A 17368-nucleotide genomic window follows, 5' to 3' on the forward strand; every position below is an offset into this window, starting at 1 on the left:
GACGTTTACATACCTCTGTGTTCAATGCAATTATTTCAAAATGCTGTTTTATGGAATGGGCGTAGGCAGTGGGTAGCAGAGTAGCGGATGCGGATTTTTGTGTATACGCATTTGCAAAACGAGAATGGGTGAGGCAAAAGAGGTTGAATAATTGAAAAGAGCGTCTAGTAGATAGTAGATATGTTATAACAATATTTGTGATCTACACAGATCGATTCTTCGATTGCATTGTCATTTCGAATATTGTCGGTAAATAGAAGATCTACAGATCCTTGGTGTTCGGTTGAATCGAAACATGAAGCTTGGTAGATTGATCTCTAGACGCATCACAATATCTTTCCTGCTCGTGAGTAATTAACCTTAGCATGCTTAAATGTAGTATGACGGAAAACGATGCACAAACAAATGTGAAAAGCTCATGAAGTATCATTTAGTTTTACGAGTCTCTGAATTTGTGCCGAAATCAGATAGTTTTTTAACAACCGCTAAAGGCACCGCGACGTTGGAACATCACCGAATCGTAGCTTTTTCAAGACGAAATGTTGTCATGTTGTTTTCAACCATGAGGAGCTGGCCGTTGCGCTTATTTCTATTGCGTTAAAATTAAACTTTGAGCTGAAACGCCTTTAGTGGTCTTTGCCGGAGGTTAGCAGACGAAAGTGGCAAAGTGTAGAAAAGTACTAAGATGATGGCATTTTCCAAGCAAGAAATATTGTGCTAAAAAATATGCAGGCACACTGGGAACACGCCATACCTGGTACCCGGCCGGCAGCGGATCGTGCTGAACCGTCAGCTTGATGTCGTCACACGGTCGCAGCAGCTCCATTACCGCTTCCTGGTGCGTGGCCTGCGTTACGTCGGTACCGTTCACCTTCAGGATCCGATCACCGATACGCAGCTTACCGGAAAGCGCCGCAATACCGCCGGCAACGATCTACAACACGGAAACGGAAAAAAGGTAATTAATGATTGCTTGCTTCGTGGTGTATCGGGTTGTCAACACTTACGTGTGAAATGAATATTCCCGGCTCGTTACCTCCGAACGGGGTGCAGGAATGATCGGTACCTCCGATAATACTGAATCCTAGTGAGCCCTGATCCTTCGGCAGTACGACCTCCTGCAGAATCGACGATACCAGCAGCAGTTGTGTGGAGAGTTTTTGATGTACACCATTAATGTACAGATGGAAAAAAAAGAAACAGAACACAAACACAGATAAAATGGTGACTCAATCAGTGGACACCCTATACACACTGGTGCAGCAATCATCACGGAGCGTGCACGGAACGGAAACGCAGTCATATGAAACCCCAGAGCAAGTAATTAGAACTCCAGCGTCGGTGAGTGCGAGATATTTAGTATACGGTTGTTTAGCACGCAACACATCGGGTGCAACATACACGATGGAGTTAACAAAAAAGTGCACACAGTTAAATGTAAATCGCATCATAGTAAATTACAGGATTGCTAGGACAATATGAACAGCCACTCGGTAAAATTATTGAAATTAGGAGTAATATGTATGAAACAAAAGGTGCAAGTACGAGTTATGGAATGAAAACGGTCAGACTGGGGAATTTTTGGAGCGGAAATAAAAATACGTATGTTATTCGTTCAGTTAGTGCGTGTGTGTAGCTGTAGGTTTGACAAGCAGATAGAGAGAATAAGAGAGGTAAAAGGGAACCAAGTGAATAGCAGCGCTGCAGTACCAAAGTGAGCCAACACCGGTTGTTAACTGGGGAACAATAACCCAGGACCCTAGCAATTTCAATTAAGGCACTTGCAACAAACATAATGCCTAAATGACTGTCAAAATGAATTTGATTCTGGATTGACAAATTCGGTTTTCAAATCACGATCAAAAATAACTAAAGCGGTTTATTGATCGTATATGTGTTTAGCAAAAGATGCAATAGTTTGATTTGATTTTGTTTGAATGTTTCAACAGTGTGTACATTTTGTATAAGTTCCTCGACTATGAACTAAACAAGTCGAACGTGACATTTCCAACATAATAATAATTTAATAGACGAATGAGAAAGGCAAAGGTAAACTATCAAAATCACGCATAAATGCAGTCTTCATTTTATATGAATCTAAAACATACACACGAAAGTGTGCGATATTTAAAATATCCAACAGATTAGTAAAACCAGAGATATATTAGACACACAGTCTATGCCAGGATACGGATTCGATTGACCATCGGCTTTCCGTTTCGTTGACGATGATATGAGGTAGTTTCAAAGAGAGTTAGCATAGAAAAGGATATCTCGTCGCATTGTGAAGCATGCAGCATGCTGCAACCTCGGCGTTACAGTATAAGCATCATTTCGTTTCCATTTGTTTTGATATTGTTGGCACATTGATCATGCTAGTGGAGTAGACACACTTAATTGCGCAAAGACAGAGTTGTAGAAGAGCGCCCCGCCGGAAGCGGAATAGAGGAAGTTTTAAAGAGTACATAAATGAAGAATCTGTGAATGTTTTCTTTATCTGGAGACAACGCGAAACGGAGGTGACAAGAAGATAATAAAAGATAGTTGTAGGTAAATGGTAATAGTAATAATGTGATTTTTTTCCGTTCAATCCGTTCTCTAGGGTGTGTGTGGTAGACATGTGCTCGGTGGTTGGCAAAAAAATAGAAACAAAAGAAAGAAGAAAAAATCGTTGGAAAACGTTTGTGTTTACCTCGCTGATTAGTGGTTCCAATAAGCGATTGTCAGTAACCCGGGTCATTACCGTCTCAGTGAACGTTGACTTGGTAATCGTTTCGGTCACGGTGCCGAGCTCGGTCGGCGCTGGCGGCAGCATCGGCATGTCCGGCACGGCCTTCTGCACCGTCACCGTCACCGAGGGTCCGTGGTCCGACCGGTCCACGTTTACTTGCCGCCCGCCGCTGATAAAGTGAGACGGTATCATGGCCTGAAAGTCTGCGCTGGTCATGGGCCTGGCTGACACCTGTAGGGAGTTTTTCGTTTCGTGTCGTTGTTTGGTTTTTTTTCACCCGATTCCGATGTGTTTTGGGTTTTGGTTCCGTTCCGTAAGAACGAAGCGGAAATTGTGGATGGTTTATTCGTATGCGTTTCAAACCATCGCCCAATTTTTTCCACATCAAAACGACGATGGAATGATGCGAGAAAAGGGTTTTCCACGGGACAGACGAACGTGGTCAAAGATTTTCGAGCAGATAGATAAAAGGGTACGTCGAGATAGTCGACAGAAGGCGGGAGGAAAAGTGGAGGGAAAGAAGAAACCACGTGAGCGAGAGAAAGACCAAATGAATGCGGAGGTGGGGGAAAGGGTGATGCAGATGGCAATTGATCCGGTGATGATCGATGATGTTGATGTTTTCGTGGTTGCATTAGGTTAGGTGTATTCCAACCACCGCGTCGTCCGTAGCCGGTACGATTAAGGAGAAGAGTTACAACAAATGCCACCCCCCCAGGTCCGTAGATGTTCATCAAGGGTTCACCATGCACACGCACACATACACACACATACACACGTATATTTATATATACATATAAAGTCGGGCACATCATGCGAGGCGCACGAGAGGGCGTGGATTAGGTATGTGAGCGAGCGATCGAGCGAGTGAGCGGGCGGGCGGGCGGTCATGGCGTTTGCACCGAAGAAGGGAGTGTCAAGGGTCGTTGGTGATGGTCAAGGTGTCAGGCGGCCAGGCGCAACCCACAACAACCAAGAATTGGGGGAAAATGGAAAATATGGAAAAGAAATAAAAGAAAAATGGGAAAATATGGATTAGGAAAGAAAAAAACATACACACGCATACGCTAATACTTATTTGTACATCTAATAGCTTTACGGGGTAGTTACTGAGAAATGTGGCAAAGGGTGGTGGAAGTTAATATGGCTGGTGTGGGGAAGGAACCGTAGTAATATTACCGGGACAGCGGATACGAGAGGAACCACAACGGATCCATCCGGGTTCGAAGCCGCGTTCGCAAAAAGCGATGGAACAAATTCGGGTCGAGCTTTACAGTGCACTGTACCAATGAACAATGGAATTGATATAGGCTAACACATTTTGATACTGAATGTTTTTCTGTTGTTTGCCTCATATTTTGTTTACCAAATCCGTTCAGCCAATTTTATACTTAAGTGTTCACCTATCAGGTTGGTAATCTTTTTAGTTTAGTATTGCAAAAGATTGTAAATAAGCGATGACTAGTATCAATCCTGAGCTTTTGACAGCTAACCCGAAGGCTATCATGCAAAGATATAAGTAAAATATGGTTTCCTACTATTTCCATCGGGAAATCACTTTTCCACTGTGATTCAGGAAAATGACAAGTTCCTATATTCTATAAATTATTCGTTTCAGACAAAACCCAATTAATCTCGTTCCAAAAAGGACATACAGTTGGCAGGAACCTGGATAGAAGCGTTTTAAACAATGGAACATTGTACTTTATAATGGTTGATTTTCGCGTTTGATTTTACAATGATCGATGAAGTGACGAATTGGACGGGAAACTGCCTTCGAGATGTGTGTTGTGAGATGAGGGAAAAGTTGTTATGACACAGTATTGATGGTGAAATGTGTTTTAGATTGCTTCACGATATTATTTGTACTATGCTTCTTATGCGTGCGCAAAACCATTGGATGTGTTTGAAACGAGGTGTACTACAACGAAAAAAAAGAAATGCAACAAAATACACAACAAAAATGCAAACACGCAGCCATTCATCGTGCGGTGCAACAGAATTAATCACACAACGTGTCTAGCAGCAACAAGGAGTGCATCTCTGGTTGTTCGTGTTAACAGCTGCTATATTCGCGTACTAGGAAGACCCCGGCAGACGTGGTTGTGGGAGGAGAGGGGGCTGTGGGACTAGTTCGAGGAGGAAACATGCTAGCAGCATTCGAGCTTCGCTCTGTTGGCGCGCGGAAACCCAGCGTGTGCTCCGAGTGGGCTTCCCGAGAACCCCGGGCGAGTTTTCGATAACGTTCTCTCTGCATGCAGGATACGGAATACCGACGGACGGACGGACGGCGATTACGAAAACGGAAACCTTACCTGTGGGTCGTCGTGTGTGGAGTGAGAGACCACTCCGTTATTGTTAGTGCTACCCGCCAGCCCCGTGCCGTTTCCGGTGGCGACCTGCATCGCCGATTGCGGATCCGACGGTTGCTGCTGCTTTGGCGGCACGCCGTTGCTACCATCGTAGCTAGTGATGTTTTGCTTGTGGGTGTTATTTACGTTTTGCATTAATACTGTACGGGGTGCTGGTAGGGGAGGCTGCGATTGCGTATGTGATTGCGATTGCAGATGCGATTGTTGTTGATGCTGCTGCTGCTGCTGTTGCTGTTGCTGCTGATGGTGTGACTCATGTGCAGCAGACGATGGCAGGTGTTGGTGATGGTGCGGTACCGATGGCGGTGCATATGAGCTTAGTGAACTGAGAGCGGGAGGCCCACCATTGCCAGTTACCTTTTGTTGGTCGTGCGCCTTGGCATCGACCTCGAGACCTGCAGCCCGGGCTGCTTCGCCGGACTGAAGCGGACTGCTGCCATTGTTTTCAGCGAGCTGGTCGTCTGTCGTCGAGCGTCGGTAACCAGTGTATCCTATAACAAAAGGCAAAGATAAAAAAAAAATCAAAATCTCGTTTCGAAGTAGGAAAGCAATATTTGTCAAGTACGTCAATCAATATATGAACTACAAAAATAAAACATACACTAAATCAAATTTGGCACCTAGCATTATTTACAACAAATAAGAAACCTCTATTTAATAATTTTTTTTTCAAAGAAACGTTTCCTAAACAAATATGAACAAATAAAAAAAATGAAATCCTAAATATGACGTTGAACCATGTTGAGGGAACAATATGTAGTGCTAAGTGATAAAAATGCAACAGATATTCATGTATTTTAAAAGTTCAAAGACACATTTTTCAAAGATTTCAACTCAACTGGTAGACTAGCTTTTCTTTAGGCATATTATTTCTAGTTTAGAACCCGTTGATTCTAACATAATATTGCCTGAATGATTGGCTCGTGACATGATAATGATTCAATTAATGCCTGTTCAGGTCATAAATATTCGCAAAATAATCGGCCCGTGTGTTGTTGATTTAGTCCCGTTAACATATTTGTTGATTTAGTTAAGCAACACACTGTTCACGCCAGTTCATTCATCAAGAACCAGTAAATTGAATTTCATTTACTTCGGCGTGCAAGTAAAACAGCTTTACTTTAGCCTTAAATCCAAATTTTCAACCATTTGAGGTTTAATTATCGACGTTATATAAATATCTCTTCATTGAAGACTTTTTTAAATAACATCTTCGTAGCCCTTGCTTGTGATGCAGTTTGACATTAATTATTTGATCAAATGAATTCCCCTCGTGAAACTCATTTTATGAACATATTGAAATGCAATATCTCAAATACAAAAGGGACATGTCCCGCTAGACACAGACGAGTGAAAAATTGGTTATGCTTTACTGTCTATCTTAAAAGCGCAAAGAAATTTGAGCATTATCATCTGCAGTAGACAAACTATACATTGTAGAATGTTTCTTAAATGTCGGTAATGTGCCAGTTGGGTTTTTGAGAAGATATTTGCAACACAAATTACTTTCAGGTTAATAATAAATATGCTGGATTTTGCGTTACAAAAAACACTCCTTTCCTACACTGAACTTTAGATGTTAAGATCATCTCTTCGAATAAAATTCGTAACAAATTCAACAATATTTTCCCATTGTTAAAATTTTCCTGCACTCTACATCGTGCTTACCGGCTCGGTAGCTGCCGGCCCCGGTACGTGTTCCGACACCGGCGGGGCCGACGAGTGGACTGCGCGGACTGTGAAGTGCATCCAGTGGTCCCTTTACCTCTCGCTGCACCACCAGCCGCACGAAGCGCTGATGGTCGGTCAGGAGCTGCACCGCATAGTCATGGTGGGCGTTGGTAATGTCGACACCGTTTATCTGCGGGCGGAAGAAAAGGATTGGCTTGAAAGGAGTTCGCTTCATTATGGGGTAACACTACTTCGGACACTACTTACCGCAAGCACACGATCGCCCACCATTATCTTGCCGTCCTTGTGTGCGACACCGTTCTCGTTCAGGCGCGAAATGTAGATGCCCTCGGAGCCGTCCTTGAACGGTGCGTGTCCCTTACCACCGGCGATGCAGAATCCGAGTCCCTGCCCGATCTGGTCGCGGATAAGCGTCGTGTGCAGGATGATCTTCTGCGTGATCTCGTTGCCGTTCGCCAGCATCTCGCCGAGGTTGGCGCCACCGGAGACGCCGGCGGCACCATTCGGCAGCCCAACCGTGTTCGGTGAGGGAGCGGCCGACCCCAGGTACCCGTTGTTGTCGCTGGTCGGAATGCCGAGCGACACGGGTGGTGGTGGCGGCGGCGAAACCATCGCTAGCTTACCTTCAGCGTCCGAGTGCTGGTGGTCGGTCACACTGATCTGTGCCACCGAGCCACTCTCGTCGAACACCGGGTGTCCGATGAGGCGCGTTACCTCGCGGGCAATGAACAGCACGAGCACCGAGCCGCACGCCTTCAGCACCTCGACCGCATCGTAGTGATCGGCATCCTCCACCGAGATTCCATTGACCTTAAGTACCTACGGAACGGAAAGGAACGAAGACGAAGACGTTAATGGACCCCCCTGTTTCTGCGAACAGCAACCATCCATGTGACTCACCTTATCGCCAACCTTCAACCCGGCCAGATCCGCCGGGCCCTTCTCGGTGACGCGCGAGATGAAGATGCCCTCGTCGTCGCCCTTGAACGGGGTCGAGCCGCGCCCACCCGCTATGCTGAGGCCCAGCCCGGCGGACGTGCGCTCGATGTGGATCTCGAGCCGTTCCTCCCGGAGTGCGGTGTACGCATCGAGGGTATCTAAAATGGGAAAATTCCAAGTCCGGAAACGTTATCGAACAGTTCCTAGCAAAACCGCAGACGGGGGGGGGAGAGGCGCCATCGTTATTGTGGTTTAGTAACACGCTGCTGGGCATCTCGCTGGGAACAAGAGACAACACACACAACACACACACCGATATAAACGCATTCTTGTTGGTGTGAACCAGTGGTTTCCAAGCGAAAATGATTCTTCTCGTCGCGAAGGATGCACGATTTCAATAAGCTTATTTACACTTTGCTCCAATATATTCCCGTACACACTTTTCAGTTTGATGACCAAAACAGATCCAGCCTGAAAAGCAAGTGATTAAAGCCGTCTGCTAAAAAACTCGACAAACATCAAAAACTGATGTTAACGTCTCGAAAAAGGCCACGTCCAGTCTACTTATACAAGACCCCAAGGAATTGCAAGCTGTAAAAAAATGTCTGATTTGACGGAGTTTCGCAATCTTTCATTGGAACAGTGTGAAAAAGCAACTCTCCTACGCTTTTCTTTTCCGATGAATTCTCTTTGATTTGTTACAGCACCTTCAGGATGTTCAAAATGACAGATTGTGGTCTCGTAAGTCCAAGGATATTCCGAATAATAATAGAAAAATTCCATGACTCCGAAGAAGCACGCCTCTACCGCGGTTTGAGGTGGTTTTCTCAAAAATAGCCAAAAATACTGCTTGTTTTTGTTGAAAAAGGCGGCAAGGTTAATGCTCTACATCCTTCAATGGATGTTTTTGTTGCACTTTTTGAGGACAAGGTAGATTTGAGGATGATAAGGTAGATAAAAATTAAAACACCATTTTAGTTACCAAATGCAATGGCTTCTAATTAGAGAGAAAATGGTGATGGAAATTATTTGACTATTTACCAAATTTTTCAAACAAATGTTATTGATCTATAAAAATATAGCTTTCTATAAAAAAAATCGGACATAGTGTTATGAAACGATTCGTTACAGTATTTTAGGCACTGTTTACATTCCATATCTTGCAAATAATTATTGTCTTCTACCTGAAAACGATTTGTTTTGATGTGATTGATCATGTTCACGAAACTACAAAACAACTCGAAACCATTCCATGGTGCCAAAGAGCCCGATGCTCTAACTGAAACGTTAGATTTCAGCCTTTTTTGTTACCTTGCATTATAAACTGCATCCGTTTAATTTTCATAACGCTTTGAAGATGCCTTTTTCTGACGCTTGTCAGTAAAGTTCTCTTTTTTCTTGTCCACCGTGCTTCTGTTAATGCCTTTCAGGGGGGAGACACATCTGACACCGCGGACCGAAAGGGTTTTTACAAAAAAAAAAAAAAAGCGAGAGGCAAAGGCAGCTTCCTATCCTCTGCCGCTTAGCACATTGTGTACACGCTCTTGCGAGATTTAATCGCCGCCGTAGCCACTGTTTACGACTGGCAACAGCACACGACGCTGGCGATTTGTGTAGTCAAACATGTTTGTTTATTCACGGGTACACTCGGTGTTTTCGTCGCTTCCCTCCTCGCGTGCGCTTGCACCTCGCCAATGAAGTTATTTCACAAACACACATAATTATGACCTAGTATCGAAGTGCTATCGATGGTCCAAAGGGTTTCGGTTGTGTGTGGGTTGTTTTTGTTTAACGTATGTGTACCTATTCAATTAGCGCGTGCCCGAAGGTGCTCGAAAAACGGCACCAGGTTGAGGCTACCTCGGGACACTTGCACTGTAGGACAGTTTGATCCTTTGTTTCGAACTCGGAAAACACCTTCACACGGCGAAGTTGTTAAGAAAATTGAGCTTTTTGAGCCTCCATTTATTAATAAAGACTCGTACGCGAGTCTTGGGTTGACGACGATGACGAAGCCGAAGGTGTTGGAACTAGGACCGTGCCGAGGGGCAAAATGGCGCTTGTCTCGGCCTGCTGTCCTGGAGTGGATGTTATTTTTTTGGTGCTGTATCTCAGCGTTATCGTAAAGTCGTCAAAGACAAGAGTCCCTTCCCTTACCGTACACTTTCTGCTTGCCAAACAGGGCGAATCCACCGCCACCCGCCGCCGCCGTCCGCTGCTCGCCGTCGCTGCCGCCGCCCTTGACCGAGGTGATAATGCGAATGCGCCGCTTGTCGTCCTTCCGGCCGCCCGACTTCTTCTTACCGTTCGACAGGATGCTGGCGGGTGACGCGCCACCGCCCAGCGACGACAGGTTGGAGGAGCGCGTCGAGGACGCCGCCGACGAGCGCCGGGAGAGCGGCCGCCCGCGCCGTGACGCCCTCGCCTTGCCCTCGTCCTTCACCTTGAACTTTACCGAAAACATCGCTGAAACTCAACTCACAACCCCCTCTCGCCTCTCTTCTGGTGGTCTGCGGTGAGGCAAAAATATTTATAAACTTGGCGCTACAACAAAGAGCGCAAAAGGACGTCAAACCCAAACACTGGCAGCCGCTGGAAAACAACACACACAGCTAATGGGACATGGGACAAACGGATGGCAACGGAAGCAGGTTGCTGTAGTTTGGTAACAAAAGGAGTTCCGTCAACTCGATAACGGACTTCGAGGGCCGTCCGGTTTTGCTTGCTGCGTTGATAAAATTAATCTAACAGCCTCGAAAATTTCACACTCAGCTACCTTACGCCAGATAGACACACACAAATACGCGTACGATGTGCCACGCTCCAGTGACGCGGATGTAAAGGCCACCCTGTCGCCGGAGGCAGAGAGGCTGAAGAGAGTTCGGTTTAATAACTGGGATAACGTAATTTTCACCCTCAATTAGTGGGACACGCGCTTTGTAGGGCTACCAAAGGGCAACGAGCGTGTAGCTGCTGCCACAGAATAGGAAAGGGCACCTCACAACACCACGGACACGCATACACTTTCGGTTGATTGGAGACGATTCCGGTGGTTAGACGCGCAGCGTCAACGATGACTCAGTGGCGCACGTTCTGATCTCGTTGAAGGTTTCTAGAGCGGATTTCACCGATATGCAGCTGGAAAATCTTCTGTTCGGATGGTCGACAGCTTTAGCACCGTATTCCACTGGCTGGAAGAACTCCACAATAGGTAGCAGATGACGATCTGTCCGCGAGGTGTACTCTGCTGCAATATGCTGGCGGCTGGTATCAACATCGCGCGTCGTGACAAACCACGACGAACCGCGCACTAGGACCGATCCACAGGCTTTGCCAGCCGTAGCGTCGGCGACATCGATAAGGTGTGCTGCAGCAAAGCGAGAGCGATTGCCAAATGCTGATGTACTGGCCCCTTGCGTGGTCCCGATAAGCGGAGCTAGCGCACACTCGATAAAACTACCTCTTATCGCGATAGAACGCAGAACCAAACGACACTCTACGTGCGCGACACGCGGGCAGCTACTACAACCCGTACGGCGTCGCTGAGAATTCTTCTCCAAAGATACTACCACGCCACGGTTGAGAGACTACTATATTGGACTACGCCACCTACGCGTCATGATGCAGTAACTCCGGGCGGACTGTGGCCTACGGAAGTGCTACATATACCCGTTACATTGAGGGGAACCCACCCATGAGTGGATGTGAATTGATAATTGTGTGTTTGTATGTGCTCCATACACCACCGTCCAGAGATCTGATAAGCAAAGTGCTAACAGGCTGCCCTTAGAGGTATCCACTCCTATACCTAAGGGTTACGATTCGATTGTCGCCACTATAACCTTCCTTCCTGACACCCATGACTAAGCACCCGGGAACGTCAGAAGTTTGTTATCCGGTTGGATTTGGTGAATCGGTACGTTGTACAAGAACCAGTGTACAAGCTGATGAAGATCAACGGTAGTGAATCATTGGATTTCTCTTTTTCTTCGATGACGTCACCCTAAGCTAAAATCCCGAGGTACGCTACATTTCACAGCTAGTAACCATTGTTAGGCACGCATGAAATGCAGTTAGGGTACTTCCAAAATGAATAATCTTGAATGCTTAAACTCTAATGTGTTTCCCAAAGACCCCCACCGACAAAGCGACAGCGCGAAGCAACCACTATCGTCGTCATAGTCGCCGTTTTTCGACGTACAACCCTGACACACAAAATCGACGACACCCTCCTCCTTCTGTTATCGCGCGCAACATGCTCAACACATACGCACGCGGCAGATAGGTGGCTTTTGGACGGTTTGAAGGTTTGTACCGAATGCGGATACCTTCGTGACACCCATACGCAGGTGGACGATCGGGAGAGGGTATTCTACCTGTTTGTTTATCGAACGAGCAACAGCGTGTACAAAAGGGAGCTTATCTGAAATTGGTCGTCGTCGTCGCAATGTGTACACACAGCGTCATTGAAACCGTGCGTTCCCAGGCCGAGAGCGTGGAGTGCCACGGGAAGTACGCCACGTCTGGGGAGCAACGAGTGACACAGAGTGCTACACCACGCCCTTCACCCAACGTATCACCCTCACCCGTTTCGGAAAGGGAGCGAAGAGGGTGGGGGGCTAATATCGCGAAGGGGTGCGGTTTCTGGTAACCTCCACAACGGTGCCCTCATAGCTGTCCGTCATCATGGGTGCACTCTAATGAAGCGCTACCAGGCTGGAACCGCCTTAAGGGAGTATACGCCCCGTTGCGCCATCTTCACAGCGCATGGGGCAGAGTAGTGTCGGTAAACAATTGTGCAATGATGTGTGGTCACATGCGGCGGAGTGCGCTTAGTTCTCGAGCAATGCGAGCGTTTTTTTTTTTTTGGGAAGGCCGGTAGTTAAGTCCGGAGATGTTCGGACTAGTCTCTAAGGGCAAACATTGGAACCTACGCAAATGAGTTCGCCCTTAAGGAGGACAATCGGTCGAATACCGAGCTAAAAGGTCACGCACTTGGCGATTGCTTCAGAAGCCGAGAAGTCGGAGTCCGAGTCACCAGTCAAGTACCTGTTACCTTCTTCAGGTTCCTCAAAATATCGCAGACAAATATTTGTTCGCCCTCCGTAAGCTGCGCAGGGCCCGCTCTGCTGGCAGGTGAACACTTCGCGTGTTGCTGAAGACCTGTGATCTTCTGTTTGCACATTCCATTCACCGTTCCGCATTAAACTTCCGGCAATGGCTACGTTGGCCCTGGGGCGCTTATCAGTTACGCTACATCGTTAGCCTTATCGCCGCCCTGCTCGATTGCTTCCCGCGAACCTAAAATAAGTACGCCACCGCAGAGGCATCGATGTTGGAACATGACACATTCCACACACTGGTGTGTCGAATTGGCGGCCGCCTCAGCTTCATGCTCGCACATCACCGCGAAACTAGTCGCTGCTTATCTTATCGCACACATCCATGCTCCTCTCCTTCCCTGTCTCTCTCTCTCTGTATCTCTCCATTTAGCATTGATTTTCCACCGCTACACCACCGTTGCCGACCGCTGGAATGTGATGCATCCTAATGTGAAGCACACATCGGGCCTCTATAGCCTTCGACAAGAATATACTACGCCTGAAGATGATCAACCGAAAGACGTTATGACGTAATGCCGACGATGATGGATCGTGATGTAATGCTGGCAAACATCTCGATCACTTAGTCAAACAATCTCATCGAATTCGAGGCCCTTTCTAGTGACTTCGGCCCAATGTTCCCTTGTACTCCAGTTATCACCCATGGAACCGTGTAGAGTCCAACCAAAAGGGACCGATGACTATTGCGACGCATGTGTATACGATCTCGTCTCTTGTAACTTCACCGGCGTAAACAGCGTGTTTGCACAACAACGACACCCTCGGAGAGTTAGTGTAAGATTGAATCTAAGGTTAGGGGTTGCTTTCGGGTTGCCCGGGGGTTCAGGCCCCTACCTACCTTCGGGATGGGTGGCGGATTGCGTCGCAGCCTGCGACTGCTCCACCGTCGGATGCTCGTCCAGCTTCGGCGGGGACAGTTCTTTTAGTTTCAGCGAGGTGAACATTAGATTAGTATTCTTGTCAGTGATGGTATGGTGCACACGCTTGTTCTTCAAATGGTGCGGCGTATCCCTGCAGGCAGAGAATAAATGGGGGGGAAAATGAAAGAGAGAGTCAGAGTCACGTCTTGAGCCAGGAAAGCTGTTGGGGTTTTCCGTGGTCGTGGCGTGGAATTTTGGTGTGTGACCTATACGCGAAACGTGAAAATGCAACGGGGAACATATGGGGACGCACTTGCATGGGAGGGGAAAGGGGGCAGGCATACCACACACCAAAAAACCACGCAAACACACACACACACACACACACACACGAGCGAGCAAACCCTGTTGGGAAGAGGTTGGACGAGGCTTACCTGCGGTGCAGCTTGGAGATAGGCTTCTTGCCGCCGTTCTCGTCACTCTCGTCGCCGTACTGCTGGTACTGCTGGTGCTGCCGGTCACCCTCACCACCACCGTCGTCCCCCTCCTCGTGGTCTTCGTTCACCTCGAAGCCGACCCGCTTCTCGTAGCCGTCCTCGTCCGGGTAGTCGTCGGTGTCGAGCAGCGCTTGGTTGGAATGGCCCTCCGGTTCGCCGGGCGCCGTCTCGGTCGGCATGGCACCCTGGATGTCCTCCATCGTGGCCGCCCCGTACCCGGAGCGGTTGAGCAGCGAGGGCCGCGAGGCGGACTCCTCCGAGAGTGTGTCCAGGTTGCCGGACAGGTCGTCCGACTTGCGCTCCTTCGCGAACAGCTTGTGCGCCTTCATCTTCAGCTCCTTCGGGTGGGGCGTGTTCTGGCGCACGAACGGTTTGTCCTTGTCCGCGTTGAAGTCCTCGGTGAACTTGACCGAGTGCGTCCGCGAGGCCTCGCGCTCCTCCCAGTTCTCCGAGTCGGTATCCTCGCGGTGGCTCGGGTTGGCCGGTACGTAGCGCTGCTGCGGCAGCAGGAAGCACGTCAGCACCTGCTCCTTGGTCACCTCGTCCACGTCCGGCTGGAACGTGGGCAGTGGCTGGGACTGGTTTTCCGACAGCCACACCGCCTTCAGCTGCAGGTTGACGAGCGAGTACGGCAGGTGCTGCAGCAGGTTACCGGACACGTCCAGCACGTGCAGCTCGGTACAGTTGCCGAGCTCCGAGGGTAGGCGGGTGAGCTTGTTTTCGCGCAGGCTCAGCACGCCGAGCTGGCGACAATTGCCGAGCTCGCGCGGTACCGCCACCAGCGAGTTCCGGTCGACGTTCAGGTTGTTCAGCACGAGCATGTTGCCCACGGTTGCCGGCAGCTCGTTGAGGAAGTTCTCCGTCAGGATGAGCTCCTGCATGTTCACGCAGCACCCGATGCTGTCGTTCAGTGTGTGCAGCCGGTTCTGGTCCAGCTTCAGGATCGACAGGCTGACCAGCCGCGAGAACCCATTCGGCAGCATTTCCAGCAGGTTCTGCGACAGGTGCAGATCGGTCAGACACTCCAGCCCGCCGATTTCCTCCGGCAACTCCTCCAATCTACAGAATTAGAGAGGACCGAGAGAGAAAGACAGACAACACACAACACACGGTGTGTGTAAGTATACCAAATACAGCCCCGCAATCATCCACTTCGACCTACCTATTCTCTGAGACATCCAGGCATACTAATTTCTTTAGTAAGCCAATCTCAGGCGGTAAACGCTGCAGCTGGTTGTGGTCCAGCCAGAGCTCCTGCAGCGACGGCAGGTAGCCCAGGTGCGACGGAAGCTCATCGATCTCGTTGTCGCCCAGATCTAACCGCTCCAGCTTCGTCAGCTGGCTAATTGACTCCGGTAGGTTCTTCAGCAGGTTCTCGCGCAACTCCAGCGACACCAGCTTCGACAGACTATTGTCAAACGATATCAAAGCGAAACGAACAATCCATCATCGTCTGTGAGCACGCATTTTGACAAACATTGGTTCGACATGATAGTCCTTGAAAAAGCTACCATTTTTACTGTCATTGCCACTTATCTCTGCTTCCAACCCAACTATGATCGAAAAAGCGCATCAACCTTTTGTCTCTAAGACATTACGTATCTGGATTTGCTTCTAATTCATTTTTGTCTCGTGTTCATCTGGTTTTGTCTTCCGAATGTCAGTTTTGTCTAAACATTTTTTATTTGACATTTGACTGTAAAAATAAAGATTTTTGTTTGTACCATTATGGTCGACAAAAAAGAAACTATGCAACATTAATAACAAATAAAAAGTTTGGTACTGAGCGAAATTGAAAAAATACATGACAACTATCGTAAACAAACAAAATCCGTGACGTTTGGCAGCTATCAAAACAGGTTTATTTCCCCTAATTCATTGCTTCTGTGTGGATAAACAAAAACGCACTCGAAAATCGTGGGGGAAAATGCGTGATAATTGATTAAAGTTTGTTTTAAGGCATTCATTTGACCATTTTAATGTTATCAGATAGTAATCAGGTACGAAACGCACAATAGCCTGTTTTATTTTCTTGTCTTCAACTCGAGACAAAAGTAAATGACTACGAGACACAACCAGAAAGTCTATGAGCTCTTGCAAAACCTTGGAGACAAATGTTGATGGGCTGTTCGAAAACATGGAGGCATAGAGACAACACCACCTGCTTTCGAGATACAGTTTGGTGGCAACGACTGTACCATCTTTTGACAGACGAAGACATTTGTTGACAACTTTCGGAATGTTGATTTGTAAAGCGCGTCGAACGTTTCAGATAAAAGTGTGTACCGTAATGAGTGGAATCTTACAAGATTCCGAGACTCGCTAACGCAAACAGGTAAACAAACAGTGGATGATGGTTACGTACCAGCCAAAGTCTTGCGGCAGGGCGACGAGGGACATGTCGTTCAGGCCCAACACCGTCAGGTTGCGCAGCTGGGAGAACCCGGGCGGTAGCCGCGAGATCGGGTTCGAGCTGAAGTCGGCTATCTGCAGGCTGCGCAGGTGCTTGATGTCGTCGGGAATGTCACCGATTTCTGTGTGGAAGTGGAGGAGGAAAACCGAAAATGGAAGCAACGCGGAAACGGTAGGCGACCGGGACTCCCCCTCGGCATATGGAGCGGACGGGCCGGAAATTACACTCACCATTTCTTGACACATCCAGCTCGACCAGGTTGACAAAGTTCTGTATGTCGGAGGGAATCTTAAGTATGTCATTGTCGCTCAGGCCCAGCTTCCGCAGACGGTAGAGACGAAAAAATCCCTGCAACGGAACGAATAAGAGAAGCGAACGAATTAACGAATGAATAGAAGCGGTAACAGAAGCGGGCGCACCGAAGCAATTTGTACATTCCGGTCCCGGACTCGAATCCAGCGGACAGAGGTCGAATCGAATTAGGTTTCGCATCAATCACGGATCGACGAGCTGCCATCGGCAGCGTTTCATAGAAGGCGGATGCACTAGCATTTGCCTCATCATTCGTCACCTCCAACTCGAACCGGGAGTGGGATTCATGTCCTGCGACCCGCAGCAAGCCTAACTCAATTCCGGGAACCGCTGGTCCGATGCACCGGACACGCTGGCGACGCCTTATTCGATCAATCTGCCAACACGGTTCGGGCGGAAATGCTGCTGCATTACGGCATTGCATCGGAC

General features: G+C 48.0%; 1 protein-coding gene across 2 annotated transcripts in view; it reads right to left on the reverse strand.

Moving 5' to 3' along the window:
• Positions 1 to 17368, reverse strand: part of LOC131269546 (protein lap4) — a 60313-nt gene that overhangs the window by 22375 nt on the left and 20570 nt on the right. Inside the window, exons 3-14 of one of the 2 annotated variants that reach the window (XM_058271966.1) lie at positions 16858 to 16975; positions 16580 to 16748; positions 15377 to 15622; positions 14152 to 15273; positions 13696 to 13868; positions 7696 to 7892; positions 7042 to 7614; positions 6772 to 6964; positions 5047 to 5594; positions 2693 to 2962; positions 1008 to 1118; positions 755 to 934 (exon numbers count right to left, since the gene is read on the reverse strand). In XM_058271966.1, coding sequence (XP_058127949.1) covers positions 755 to 934; positions 1008 to 1118; positions 2693 to 2962; positions 5047 to 5594; positions 6772 to 6964; positions 7042 to 7614; positions 7696 to 7892; positions 13696 to 13868; positions 14152 to 15273; positions 15377 to 15622; positions 16580 to 16748; positions 16858 to 16975 — 3900 coding nt within the window. The remainder of the gene's footprint in view (positions 1 to 754; positions 935 to 1007; positions 1119 to 2692; positions 2963 to 5046; positions 5595 to 6771; positions 6965 to 7041; positions 7615 to 7695; positions 7893 to 13695; positions 13869 to 14151; positions 15274 to 15376; positions 15623 to 16579; positions 16749 to 16857; positions 16976 to 17368) is intronic. The other variant, XM_058271967.1, reaches the window with a different exon arrangement.

The sequence above is a fragment of the Anopheles coustani genome, chromosome X (assembly GCF_943734705.1).
Source record: "Anopheles coustani chromosome X, idAnoCousDA_361_x.2, whole genome shotgun sequence".
Classification (NCBI taxonomy): Eukaryota; Metazoa; Arthropoda; class Insecta; order Diptera; family Culicidae; genus Anopheles; species Anopheles coustani.